General features: G+C 37.1%; 1 protein-coding gene across 1 annotated transcript in view; it reads right to left on the reverse strand.

Moving 5' to 3' along the window:
• Positions 1-245: 245 nt before the first annotated feature.
• The window catches only part of PDGFC (platelet derived growth factor C), a 122,047-nt gene continuing 107,347 nt past the window's right edge, over positions 246-14,945 (reverse strand). Inside the window, exons 4-6 of the mRNA XM_059844441.1 lie at positions 8,183-8,390; positions 2,561-2,778; positions 246-1,896 (exon numbers count right to left, since the gene is read on the reverse strand). Of these exons, the coding sequence (XP_059700424.1) occupies positions 1,780-1,896; positions 2,561-2,778; positions 8,183-8,390 (543 nt within the window). The 3' untranslated portion in view covers positions 246-1,779. The remainder of the gene's footprint in view (positions 1,897-2,560; positions 2,779-8,182; positions 8,391-14,945) is intronic.

Below are 14,945 nucleotides of genomic sequence, written 5' to 3' on the forward strand. Positions count from 1 at the left end.
GCTTCACATCCACACAATTTTGAACATTTTGAATGTTTGTACAAATAGCATCACATTAATTCTTTTCCTTTTTCTTCTTGTGTATTTACAGTAACACAGAATTAATAAAACAAGTGGAAGTCTTGGCAACAGAAGACTTTTGTTTTCAGAGCTGACTTTCAAAATGGTAAAGAGAAAATCACCATCCTAACTTTTCCCATTATATTGTATACTGACAGGTACAAATATGCAACCACACTGAAACATTTATTCTCCCAAAATTAGCATTATTACTTTATTTTGTGATTCATTACAATCTGAAAATCCAATAGTCAAAAAAAAAAAATAAACTAGGCATAATGTTAAAGCATTTTACAAGCAAAATACTTTACTGTTTCCATTTCAATTTGCATGGGGTGGGATAAGTGTATGGGTTAAAGAATAAAACATACAGAAGAACGATACCGTAGAGTTCATCAAACTGCTCTGCAGTGTTACCTTCCTGTGAGTGAACAGTACTCAAGCAGCTGCTTCTGTCAATGGAAAACCATACACTTCACCATCGACAAGGCTGCCTTCCCATGACCATGATGCATCATGAAGGCTGCAAGCCACTGGTTTCTTTTCTTACATTGTAGGTCATTCTCCTTTAAAGAAATTAAAGAGTTAAACAAGCCAGAATGCATACATCTATGCTCATTTCTTTTCTACCTGAACAAAGGACAGTATGGAGAGAGGGAATTTTTAAAGTCAACTTTTGAAACTGGTTATAGTAACCTCTGTCTCTCATATTTTTAGTCTCATGGAGCTAGCAAGCTTAGAGCTTCATCCACACATCTCTGTCTACTATTACTGTGCATTCAGTAAAAAAACTGTACTTTTCACTTTGTAGAAACAAACTGCAAGGAGATCATGCTTCTTTCCCACCGTAGTCACATCACTGTTCCTCCAACTGTATAAGTCTGGCTTTAAAGTCTCACAAAACTAAAAAATAGTTGATCTAGGTTGTAATAAAAAAAAAGAATATTAAATACCTTTGGTAAAAATAGATATATTTAACAAGTTTAGAAAAGCAAATAGTTATATCGTCAAAAGGAGAGTATAAAAATGTACACGATAAAAAATAACAAACACACAAAAAAAAAATCATCAGCCATAGTAGTAAGAATAAAGGCACTGATCTTTTCAGTGTTTGCTTCCTTAGCTCACATTATTGTCCAGTCTTCCTTCTAAAAGGCAGGAGCTTTACTAGAGCATATGGAAAAATCCAGTCCTTCCTACCAGCATTAGACAAATTAAATTTAATTCAGAAAAAGACAGTCTGTTTTAACCCAAGTTTATACAACAGAGACGCTTTGATTTAGAGTACGTAGGAGTAGCTGAACACAGAAAGATTTCAGGTGTTTTCAACCAGAGGCCAGATGTACTCGAGCTGTAGAAACGAGACAGCCAGCAGGATCAAGTCTCCATGATGTCAGCCTTCTAAATCTATTTTTTTACTCCTAAATTATAAATCCATGTATTGCCAAGAAAATTGTGGGGAACAACAACAATACATATATTTTAAATCCCTCATTGATGCCTTTCTCCCATCCTTTCACTGGGCCTCCAAACAGAGCTGTCACACAACATATAATCCCAGTTTGGCTTCTCTTTTTAGAGCTCACTTTAAATCTTCGAGACGGAAGATCCCCAAAGCAAACAACTGAGATTACAGAAGGAGATAATGCACAAGCCCCATAATAGAATCAGCCATTGATTGAATGTGCTTTGAAAGAAAACAGCACAATTATATCATGTTTATCCTTCAGTATTCCTTTTGCACACACAGTCACACTCCTCATGGTGTTCCAAGGGTACATCTGTCAATGATTTATGCAATCCCCGGACACCAATCCTCGGCTTCAGCTGAAGAACCTGAAGGAGAAGAAGCCAAACGTCAAGAAAACAGCAAGTGCTTCATCACACACCTAAACTGTGAGCTAAATTGCACTGGAAACCCACTGAATGACAGGAAGCACATTAAAACTGAATTTCTTCGTTAATTCCACCCACTCATTACTATTTTTGCTTTTACCTCAAGCCACTTACAAAATTGATTAAATCATGTTGAACATGATTAAATCATGTTGCTTTACCAAAAAAGAGTTTTGCAATTTCAGATTTCCACCTAATTTTATTTAAGAGCAAACAGTAGAGTTAATCCAATTAGAAAATTCTATAATAAATAATTTTAGCTATATATTTATAGCAATGGAAATGAACAAATATTTGTTTTGTCATCAAGTCAATCTCTACCACTAGAGAAAGAAGAATGAAAGGCATGGTTGTGATGTCTCTGAACTGTACCAGTAAATACCTCAGAAATTATTTAACAGTTACACAGAAAAGTATATTAATAAGAAAGATTTTACCTTTTTCAATGCAATACCTAATTAAAATGTTAAAATATTATTTACTAAAAGTGCAATAAATAAAATATTAAAATATTGATATTGGTGCATTCATTTATTAAAAATAAACACCCTGACTGGCTTTCAGTGTTTCCAAACGTGCAGATGTTTATAAAAATAGTGCATACCTCGTGGTATTTTTTGGTGACTTTTGTTGGCACACACTGGCACTCGTTGCAGCTCTGCTGACAACAGGCACAGTTTCCACCACAGCGTTTCACCAGCAGACACAGCGGCCAGAAGATGGTGTCCGTTCTCTTCAGCTCCTCGCGCAGCGACACCGAGAAGTTGCGCGGGGTGCAACTGTACAGCCGCGCCTCCTCCTTCAGGAGGTTCAGATCCACCACTGCAAAGAGACAGAGAAAACAGCGCTCGCCCCATCTGCAATCCAAGCTCCTTTGTGGCAGATCAGCAGTGCAGAACCCCTGGGGAAGGTTCACTTTTGTGCAGGTTCAGCACTGCAGTTCCAGGAGCACCATGAAACTCAAATGGAATGATCGCTGCACAGTGATATTCACCAATTATTTTATAACTCTGGCAAAGTTGGTTCCATTTAAAGCAAGATTTGGCTGCTATGCTCCAGTACATGTTTTATCAAATCAACCCTAATGGAAGTCACTTTGTTCACATTTATACTCTGAGCTCCAGTGTTGCTGTTCTATGGTCATTTTGGATTTGGAGAAACACACACAGAGCAATTAAGAATCCTGCAAAATTTCAAAGACCTTTTTAGTTCACTTTCAATAAAGCATTCAAACTTCTTCCTTGTTACAGTTTCAACTATTGCTTCTTTGCTAGGGCATTGTAATTATAAGAAAGAAGTAAACCATTCATATCTAAGCAGAAGTCACTTATAGGGACTAAGAACTTCAAGAAGTTGTCATCATCAGGGAATTCTGCACATAAATAACTGCACAAGATTGTACATCTATATAACTATTAGTAGGTTCCATTTTCTCATCCCTCTCCATAGCAGCAGATATAAGAATTTCTGTTGTTCCACTAGGTTTCATTTTCTTTTGATGTGTCTTAAATAAAAGTTCCTCCTTGTAAGCAACTAACTTGAAGTGCAAGTTAAACTTATTAATATTTGGCACCAGTTTCCCTATAAACTGGTTCCACTGTATCATACTAAAGTTTCACTATGCCAGTGATTGAACAGCACATTCATGAAAATATGTGAAAGAGAAAAAGCTCCTTTATGTTCATCTTAGCTGCATAGTCAAGAGCTAACAAGCCTTGAAATGAGCAGTTAAAATTGGGAAAAAAATAATAAAACTGGGGGGAAAAAAAGTGAGAAGCAATGGAAATTGAATTTATTTCAGAAAAGTCAGACTATAATGATCATGATCTAGGATCTTTTGTCTGAATTGTTTTTCTCCACACCCACCATTAAGGAACAGAAGTGATGTCTAATTCACAGGTACACTACTTTCTCTAGCAAAAAAACCAAAAGATAAAGAGAAAATGAAAACCCTATGATAACATGGGTATTGAGATAAGTGAAACAGAGGCCTCAAATAAAGTGACAAAGACATTTAACCAACTGGTTTTAAGCTAAATCAAGAGAAAATTGGGGGGGGAAAGAACCCCAGCGCCTTAATATAGCTTAAAAAATACTTTAATGTCATCTATTAATAAATAGAAATAAAAACAATAAAGCTAAAAAAAGTTTCTGATCTGAATCACCCTCTTGAGAAATATCTTTTTTTCCCTCTCTACTATGTAAAGAGCCTCAAGAGATCATCAAGAAGAACTTCAGCCTACCAAGGCAAGATAATTCCTCCTAATTCTATTTAAACACATGAGACATAAAAAAATTTGGAGGCTGAATTTCTTTAGCAGAAATGCTCACTGGTACTCTCCAAGGAGCAGATCTTTGGGAAGGAATTTCAATCCATGTTCCTTCAAACATTTCTTTTGCAGGCATATCCATATACTGGCATCCCTAAGTAAGGATTTATTGTTGTGAAAGGTCAGTTAAACACACCGAAGCCTTTTCTTTGCTTGCACTCACAGTGAATGCCAAGCTGGGGAACTTCATTCCATCACTATCAGGTTAACATAGGCTCCTAAATAAACAAATGGAATTTTAAGAGGGAGGAGTGTGTAATAACTCCAATAAAGTTACTGATAGGACACCAGCCTGCCTCCCACACTGCAAGAGCATTCCTTGGAGAAAGTTGAGGAGAGAGCAGAGGAAAAGAGAGACAAAACTTCCGGGGGAGAGATTCACAGTGAGAAACCAGGAATTATTTAAGCCCTTCTGATCAGCTAATAGCTCTAGGCTGAGTCACTTAAAAGGTGGATGTGTCTACCTCCATTAATCATGGACTGTGGACAGGAATGGAGTATTTCTTTCTTCCATAATGTTTTCAAACATATAATAAGTGAGCTGTCTGAATGAGGATAAAATGCCCAAAGCACACTGTGAGAAGTGCTAGTTCTGCTAATACTTTCTCCTGGAAGATTGTTTCTGCAGAGACTGATGTTCTTGGTGCAGTAAATTTGAAGGAGCTGATCTTATGTGCTGCTCAGCCCTTCACCATGGGATATTGAAAGTGAAAGTAGGCACTAACACCACTTCCAGCAGACCCTTGGAACAGTGGGAGAGAGATTCTTGTGAGGTGATGTCCTTCTGCATTGCCTCCTGCCTTCTGGCAGCAGCAGAGGAATGCATCAATTTCCATACCTACAGCTAGCTGTACTTATAGAGAAAAGGGCAAAACGCTAAAATAAACAGCATGCTACTCACTTTGTCACTAAAAAGAAATTAATTTGAACTCAACCCCTCAGACCTGCAGACATTAATTTCAAAAGGGTTCTGTTGGAGAAAACACAATCAGCTCTTAGCAGATATCTTTCGGTGTGCTGTCCTGTTACAACAGGCTTCAGGAGAGATGAACAAATGTCATGTTTGATTTCCATACTTTAAAATCTACCAGGGTATAGTGCTATGATACCTCACAATGAACCCTTGCCCTATCTTATGTAATTCAATTTCATGAAAAGGTCTGTGGCAAATTTTTCTAGTGCTTATATAATCACTTCTTTGAAGTGTGTGAATGAAGCTGTTATTTTTTCAAAGAGTAGCTGTCTGTTCAAAATTTATTTTAACACACTGTGGACACGAAACTAGATGAGAGAATGTATATATTCCCTTAAAAGTGTTTACTTAACCACAATAAAAGGTTATGTGGATTTCCCAAGTGCACCGAGTAACAGTACCTGTTATAATGTGAACATTTAAACACTCCTTCAACTTGGCTTCCACTCATGAATCATGTTTGACACAACAGTCAAGGTTCTTTTGCCTAGCACTAGCTCAGGAGGAGTGAAAGGCTCTGCAGCAGCACATAAATGGGAAACACTAAAATAAAAATAAGTGAAGGATAAAAAATCTAGATGCAGGTAGGCCTACAGTAAAGTGTATTTCAAGAGTGTGCCCACACTGGCATACGCAACTGAACTAATCCATGTTCACAGCAGCCTGAAATTAATTGTGTTATGCAACTGGTAATGCAGTTTTCTCACATCTTCTGGATGTGTGTCAAGTACCACAGGGAAACTTCTTTCCCAAAACATTTTTCCAGCTGGATACTGCTCTCAAAGTCAATGAAACAAATTAAATTCCAGTTGGGGCACTTGCGTGTGGGCAGAGATAGCAGCAGAATGGTTTTCATTCCTAAGCACTTTGGAGATGTTCCTGGGAATGTAAGTTTCTTTCTGGCTTCTACAATAGGAGCTGTTACAAAATCTCAAGGAAGAAGTGGGGTATAAATAAAAAAAAAAAAAGGTGACATAACTGTATAAAACCCTCAACTGCTAAGAACTATGGCTTTGACTGGGACTATTTTTTCTCCTACTTAAGGAGATTTCTGAATATGACCTAAAGATCACACATAGATTTCAGTGGGAAGTGATGGGCTAGTTTTTGTTGCACAGCAAAATATATTTTATTTTTAAGCATGTTTAATAGTATCAAAGAAGCTAGGACTATATTTCGACATCAAAGCCTCTGTACTTGGTTGTTCTTCTTTCCTGACTAGAAGATTTTGGAAACATTTTATCCAGAGAAAACACCAGAGAATTTAGGAATTTAGGTTGCCTAAATATAGGTTTTTCATACAAATTTTTATCTAGGACTAGAGGATATTTCCCTACATAAAGTAAGATACACTTTTAATAACTTGTTTATGAAAACAGGACAGTAATTTAGCTTTTACACTGAAACACTGTAAAAATGTAACTAATCTAATAATGAATCAAAGAGTTTGAATAAAACAAAAAATGTTGGGATATGACCTTCTCACAAACATATCTTAAAAAGGTTTTGAAATACAGCAAACATGCTGCTACAGAGAATATCATGGAAAAAAAATAAAAAAGAAGAAAAAGGTTTTGCTTCTCCCATCTATTGAATAGTTCTATGTCATTTCAACTGGACATATTTTCCACCTCAGGCTATTATATTACAGACTCAGTAATGCAGTCTGAGGGTGGTCTCTAAGACAAATGTGGCAATACCATGATATGTTTATTCAGTGAAAAAATCTATTTCAGCATCTAATTAGAAGTCTTTAAAAGATTTACTCTGATAGTTTCCTTCTAAGATATGTCTTGCAGGGAGTTTCTTTTGTCAATATAGATGTTATCCAACACCTGCATTTTGTTTTTCTCCACTTACTGTGTGCTTATGGCATGCATTTGGCAAATACTAAATCTCTTTAATTAAGGAAGTGTTAAATGACTATCTGAGAGCTTTTAAAGATGTTTCCTCCTCTTTGGCTCACAATTAAGCTGCTCTATGCACAGCTGTAGCAATATGGATAGGGTACAAAGGCTGATTTCTGGGCTCTGATCTAAGAATTAACTGCCAAACCCTTAAATTTGAGCTATGCAAGGTTCTACTTCCTCCCTTTTCTTGCTGATCAGATGATAACCTTCTAGTTTACATCCACCAACAGGGAAGTCTGTTCAGTTATGCTCATATGTTTTCATTTTCATGCTGTATGGTGGGCAAGGAAGGTGGTATTGCCTTCACGCTATCCATGTTTACCCATAAACATGAAATAGTGGGTAGCATCTGGATGGGAAGTGGCAGGAAATTCAGGAGTGTCAGATGTAGAAGGAAGAAAATAAGTTGCTGATCAATAGATCTATACATTTTCAAAACACAGTCTACTTTACTTCTGATGAATTTGACAACTGCATGATCAACCCAGACATGGACACATGGTACTTCCTAAGGTGTCATCAAAGAGAAACATTTAGGTATTGCTCTCAATCCATTTCATGTAGAGACTGGAAAAATTTTAAGGAAATAAACAATCATTCACATGATACAGTAAGTGTAAGATATTACCTACCTCAAATTAAAATAAAGTCTTTGCCCTCCAAAAAAAAGAAAATCCACAAATTTTGAATATATTACCCTGTCAAGATGCCCTGCTGCTTTAGAGAAACAAAGATCTCCTAGGTTCTCTATAGGAAGCTACTGTGTTTGCTTATTTTTTGTTTTTAATTCCCCATTGCTCCCCTATCCTGCCAAATTCCTTTATGTTTTGAGTTTAGCTATTGTCCTTTTTCAGATAATACAATGGTGAGGACAGTGAACAACAATGGAACCTGCCCTCTTTCTAACGTATTCCTTTCTTCGAACCAAAACTCAAGGTGAAGAACGCTCCTCGTTCTTTGTCAAGAAATCATACCTGTAGCAAGCTGCAAGGCCAGACAGAAGAGTAAATTACCTCTTGACTTCCTCCCATGAATGTATGCTTTCCCAAGAAGTTGCCACGTTGGCCTGTACAAATCTTCCAAATCCAGCTGCCACCGGTCTGGTTCGAGATAGCGGATAAGGTCTTCTACGGTGCTAAACCCAGCAACGGCGTTGTTTAACACATCCAAGGGCAAGGCTGATGGGGGCAGCAGTGATGGGCTGGGTGCTTCTGTGTGGTGCTGCAATCAAACCCAAGAGAAGAGCACCAGTCAGAGGGTTAATGGATCTGCTCTGACAAAGTGAGGTACTTCACCGAGTTACATAGCTGGGAAAGTTTATAAGTGGACAGCTTGTTTCCAAAGTACAGTTTATCTAATAAGACAAATGATAAGAGTCAAAAAGTACCTAATTACTCTTTAGCAATTATTGTAAACAAACTTCCACTGCAGAGTTTGCCTACTTCTTATATTTCCAGCCTTGCAGCTAGCATGCCACTACACCTGTCCTTTGAACATGTTCACTGAGTGATGAATGGGACTTTAGAAAGAGAAAAAAGGGTGATTTAAAAATATGGCCCCATTTACAGGCATTTCCCAAACTCCTCTAGAAATCTGAAACATTTCACATTCTGCCTCTCCTCAGAAACTTAGCCACAATCTTTGTCTCCTAGTCCTTCAATGCAAATATTAACATACCCCAGGTACAAAGACAACAAATATTCTTGCTCTCATCTATAAATAAAAAAGGAAGCACCAGTCGTGTTTCATACAGTGTTAAGAATTATGTTTCTGGTTAAACAATAATGAACAGTGTAATAACAACATCTGGCATAACTAAAATTATTTCTCCCTTACAAAGAGAAAAAAAGTTCCAAATGAAATCAAAAGTATTTAAACGTTGAAATTGAGTCCTGACAAAGTACTTTACCCCAGCAAAAATCTCACTGACGAGCTCAGTGGACAGGAACTCTTAGTCACAGATAATTCAAGCAAAGTGAGGCATCTGTTTTTGTTCACTCTACAATCTGTTTTAAAATTATGCATTGATTTTTATTTTCAAAACAATAAAAAATGGCAGGAAGGCAAGCCTTAGTAGGAAGCCGCTTCTGAAGCACCTGAAGTTTAGACTTTAGGCTTTTCAGTATGCAGACATTACTACAGACATTATGTCCACAGCAATGCACCAGAGCAATTCATCTGGATCATGTAACAAAGATGAAGAAAAATTTGAACACGCTGCCGATTTAGGGGAAGGAGGGGACAAGAATATGTGTTTATATAGATATCTATATTTAAAATTCCTCATACCACTTACTGTTAAAATGGCACTGTCAGTACTGTAATGTGAACTGTGTATATACTATAATTTTTTCCACCTATAATGTCAGACCAGTAATAGGGTAGTCATTTACCTTTTCAAAATGATCAGGGAAATTGATGAGAAATGCAACAGTTATGCTGGAAAAGAAGATTTAGTGCAATACTCAGCAGAAGTTTTCTAAAATATATACTCCTGTGGTAGCTGCATGCCATACCAATAATAATATTTTATTTTCTGTCCTCTAGATTCTATTAAATATGCAGTTTTGGTTTCAGCTAAATGTGTGGTTGAAAGAGCAGCAAATGGGAGTAACCACCATGGCCTTCCTATTTTTTGCTTGAAGGCTTTCTCTAAACTTCAAGAAATGCAGCCACTAAAAGGATTTGTGCTGCTTTTTAACTGGAAGTCTTGCAAAAATGATACAAAACATAGATTAAGTGTTCTGCTACTGTTAAATTTACAATATTTTCATCTTTCTAATCATTCCCATTAGAGTTGGTGAAACTATTGTTTCCCATCCTGGATGAATGTGGTTTTCAAAATATTAAAATATTTCTTCTTCTCTTTGCTCTGTTGACTGCATTAGAAATAGTAACATGTTGATCCATCTACTCCACTATGAAAATAAAGCAACAGATTCTGGTCCATAATTTAAGTAGCTGCTCTGAGCAAAATATGTTACTTAGCAAGGTTCAGAAGAGTGCTGTGACACTCCAATTCAGATAGTCAAAAATATAAACATTCCAAAATGTTTCTTCCTGTTTTTCTCCACAATGCTCTAACAGCCACATTTCCTGGTTTGAAGGTGCAGGGTTTTATTAACATGAAAAACAAAATCAATGGCAGAACTAATAACTGAAGTAAAAAAAAAAAAATTCTTCTATTTTTTTTTCAGCTAAAGAATTTACTTCAGTGTCTTACTTCTGCTAGGATTTTTGTTGCCAGAGTAACAGGTGAATTCCTGAAGAAAATGTATTGATCTAGAATCTATTTCCATATTTACAACTTACAACGTCCACACTAAACAATATATACACAGAAAGTAATCCATCAGTTTATGGCATTCTGGATTCAATAGGCATTTGCCTGAGTTAAAATGTTGTGAGGATATGGTGAACCACTGCACTTAATGGTAACACAATTAAAATTGCCATCACTTTCTAGTCATTCTCACAGCAGCCCAAAACAGAAGGAAAAAGTATTTGAAACAGCAAAATCATACAGCTTTCAATGTTTTAGAATAAAGTCATTAGGATCTCAGGATTAAGAATGTTTTTTCCAATAATCTTTAATGTAAGCCAATTTATATGACAGTTAAAATGTACCAAAGATTAAAGATGATTGATATCACAGAGCTATAAATGCTGTATATTGAATTCATGACAAAATAACCTTTATGAAATCTCAATTCAATAAACTGTTCAAGACAAATGGAACTTCTAATTATACTTTGTTTTCACTTGGTAGTGGATACTAATTATTTTATAATTTAAATCTTTTGGACAGAACATCCAGGGCAGCATAACTGGTTCCAGTGACTAAAACTACATCTTGGAATTCTATACAATTTGTAATTTCACTTGACTTTCTCAAAGTTTGCCATCTATAGGCAGAGCTTACACAAGCAATAAGGTTTTACTCGCAGAGCGGAAAGCAGAAATTACTCGATGCAAGAAATTAAAACTTGACTTCATGGATGGTACACACCTTTTAGAACAAGCAAATGTGGAACTCCAGTGTAACGCTGAAAAGTAACATCATAGCTGCAACTCAGAAATGCTGAAATGCTTCCTACCTAAAGGTTTCAGTCACTTTATAGTAAGTCTACCACTCCTGTTGCAATTTAACCTGTATTTCTCTAGGCAGTCCTACCTGGATGCCTCACTCCACCTGCATGGCTGACACTCACTGGTGATGTGCCATGACACCAGCAGTCAGAGGGTGTCAGAGAGAGCACTGCCATTTCACAGCAGAATGGGGCTGGGAAAGCCTCCCAGGAGGACCACTGATGATCTCTAGCTGTTTTGCTGCTCAACATTGACGGAAATAATGATCTGATAATGAAGCAACCATCTGTCAAGTGGACATTTATTCTATAGATGGCATCACCTAATTTACTCCACAGAAATTTCTCATGTCTCCCCTAACAGGTCACCTAAAAAATAATCAACATTTGATTTAACATATATTTATTTATCTGACAGGGCAGATACAACCCAAGACTGCAGACACTTCTGCTGTCCAAATATAGCAGGTATCCAAAATATCTTTCCTGATGGAAACCATTTTCTGGGAAGTGATGTTCTCCACACTCTGCTATAATAAATACTAATTGACAGTAAACACTTATTCAGTCGTAGCAACACATTCTCAACTTATGCCAATGTTGTAGGTTTGAGATCACCTTTCTTTTTTTTTTTTCCCTGAGCATGAATAATTTCTGTTAAGATAGATTTGACAAATGCATCAAGTTCTCTATGTGATTCCCCTAGTAAGAAAAAAAAAAAAACCACAGTGTGGTTTGTTTCTATTTTTCTGCCCAGGAAACAATTTCAAATTACTTTAATAAGCATAAATATGCCTAGAACCAAGATAGAGACAAACAGTTGCTTATTTACTCTTAGTTAAAATGATTCAGGATGAAAACCAGAGCATAGAACATTGAACTTCTGCTGGCCTGTACAACAGCCAAGAATGACAATTGGTGTTGGATCAAACAGAATTTTCTTCAGGTTTGTTTATATTGTATTTCTGTACATGCACTTAGCTCTAGCAAAACAAATACCACACAGAAATCCCCTCAGCTGTTTACAAACACACAAGACAGGCCACCAGACCTGTTTAGGCAACAGTTTAAGAGACAGGTTTGGGAAACAGGATGGAAATAATACAGACTAATGTCACAAGACCATCCAGCCCAGAACATCACACATAACAGTGCCCCAGAAAAAAATTTAGGGACTAAAATGCATCTTATGGTGCTCACAATGTTAGTTGTGCCCTATTAAATTAATCAAAATTCCTCTATCTAGTCTCTTTCTCAAAGGGAAAAGAGTAGGACACTACTGTAAGTAGAATAAGTAGTCAACCATCACTGAAGCAGCAGATTTGAACAAAAACTTCAACAAACAAATTTAAAATTATTTAGTTGAAGTTAAAGCCTGAAGTATTATTTAGTATGCAGCCTAACTTGAAGACTTATGATTAATTTCTTGTTCTGACACATATTTCTTGTGTTATCCTGAGCACAGTATTTAGGCCAAGCCTTCGTAAAGCATCTGGAGGTAGTCTCTCCTTGCTATGCCAGCATGACTGTGTATGTGACTGAATAATAAACAAGAGGCAAACTTCTGAAAAAGAAGAATATACCTGCAACAGCAAAACCACCACAACTGAAAGCACAGCAGCTGCCAACACAAATACAGTTTTAGATTCACTCTGGCACCAGGAATTTCATTTATCAAATCTGTAAAATGAACATAAAGGCAATTCCTTGATCTCACAAATTCTGTGAGAGAATGAATACAACCAATTTTTGTTAGATACTCATTATTGGTTTACCTGAAGAATACAGAAGTGTGTTAGACAGACACCAGGCATAAATTTGGATGTGAGACTGGATATTATAACCTTTCTTTGCACTGTACCTGCTCCAAGGATAAACAATCCAGAACAACACAGCACTGACCTACAATCTACACAAGGTCAGCTCTTAATAGCTCTATTATGACCTAAGAAAAGCCTTTATTTTGCTCCTGGTTCTTAGGATTAAACTACTAACACCCTAAAGGTACTAACGCTGCCCTCTTCCAGTTAAAGGGGAGGCAAAAAATAGCAATGTTAGGTTGCTGCTGCCAGGAGAAAGGAATTTCATCTTTAATAATGCAAGCACTAAGTTAGGATTGGAAAAACAAAAACAAGTGAGTCAAATACTTGGCATGACAGGACACTTACAAGTACTGAATACTATGTCTAAAATAATTACCTCCCCACAAAAGAAATCCCCACTTTTTCTTTTTGCTTTCTTGTCTTGAAGAAAATATTGTCAAGCAGTTTCTGAGTTATGACCCGTTCATCAGTTGGCACAGTTCAGAGAAACTAATAAACATCAGAGTAGTAGGGACTCTCTAAAAGCCTCACAGGAACCCTATAGTAGAAGGGACTCTATAAAAGCCTTTCAGGAACCTAGTCTCCCCTGAAAGCCCACTAGGAGCAGTAATTTGAAAGAAATAACATATTTCTCTTCATGAAATATCCTTAGAGTTTGGTGAGTTGTTGTTTTTTTTTTTTTTTAATTATTATAAAGGAGCAGTAATTTGAAAGAAATAACATATTTCTCTTCATGAAATATCCTTAGAGTTTGTTGAGTTGTTGTTTTTTTTTTTTTTTAATTATTATACAGGAACACTCCAAGTCCTGCTCAGATTTAAAGATGTGCTTTTGAAACCTATAGTACATGCACATTCTTGTAAGACGAACTTAAGAGCCTGTTTTCTTCCTTTATAATCACAGGTAACCCTCCTACTAGCATCATTAGAAGCTCTGAGAGAAAGCAGATATCCAACTCTTTCGAGTTTGCCCTGAGGACACAAATTTCTCCACATAACAATAGCTCTTTGTTTTCTCCCAGAAGTACATGCAGTAATAGGTGTGAAGAGCCTCTAGAAATCCTGACCTGCCTGAAAAAGCACACACTTTTACTTGCTTGCACCTATGCAGTACAAAAGAAAAAGCACTTGTGAAAGACTCTCATTTATAAAGCCACTTTCTCTGTGCAACATTAACGTGCACTGCTAAGCAAGTGTTAGTCCTACTCAAGTTGCAAGGCAGGAGGAAGTGAGATAATCTGTAGCTGGGCCTGTGTGCAAACACCCAAGTAGAGGAATAAAGCTCCAGGATCCTCTTATGCCTTATGCAAACAAATGAAAAAAAATAAAAAAAAGAAAAAAAATTAAAATAAAAAAGAAAGAAGCCACAGAGGCAAATAATCAATTTAGGCTGCCAAATAAGGCACAGGGAATAAGGTGAGGATGTTTACTGCACGTGGCAGAGGTGGAAGTCAGGAAGGCTGCCACAGCTCCCATCCACTGCAGCACCTTTTACTGCTTTGGATGAAGTCACTGTCACAGCAGCAAGGATGGCTGCATGAGAGGCACATCACCCTGGGGCTGCTGAGCAGGTAGGTCTGGTGAAACAAGCTCCAGTGGCACTGAGTTAAACATCCTTTTCTTTCAGCTGGCCTCCTTGCAGGGATGCAACCTCTGCCAGTCAAGTGACACACAGCTAAGGGGGTACCAGCCCTCCTCAATTTATTGCTTCTGCAAATGACAACCAGACTGCAGGATGACAGCACCCCACCCCTATTTCCTGGGCCTCCTGCTCTCTGCCTTTCACAGGCTCCCTAAATTTTCTGTTCCTACAGAGTGCTACAACCTCTTATCAAAAGCTTGTTCAGGCTCTCTTCATGTGCATGC

This window comes from Haemorhous mexicanus, chromosome 4 (genome assembly GCF_027477595.1).
Source record: "Haemorhous mexicanus isolate bHaeMex1 chromosome 4, bHaeMex1.pri, whole genome shotgun sequence".
In the NCBI taxonomy this organism is placed as follows: domain Eukaryota; kingdom Metazoa; phylum Chordata; class Aves; order Passeriformes; family Fringillidae; genus Haemorhous; species Haemorhous mexicanus.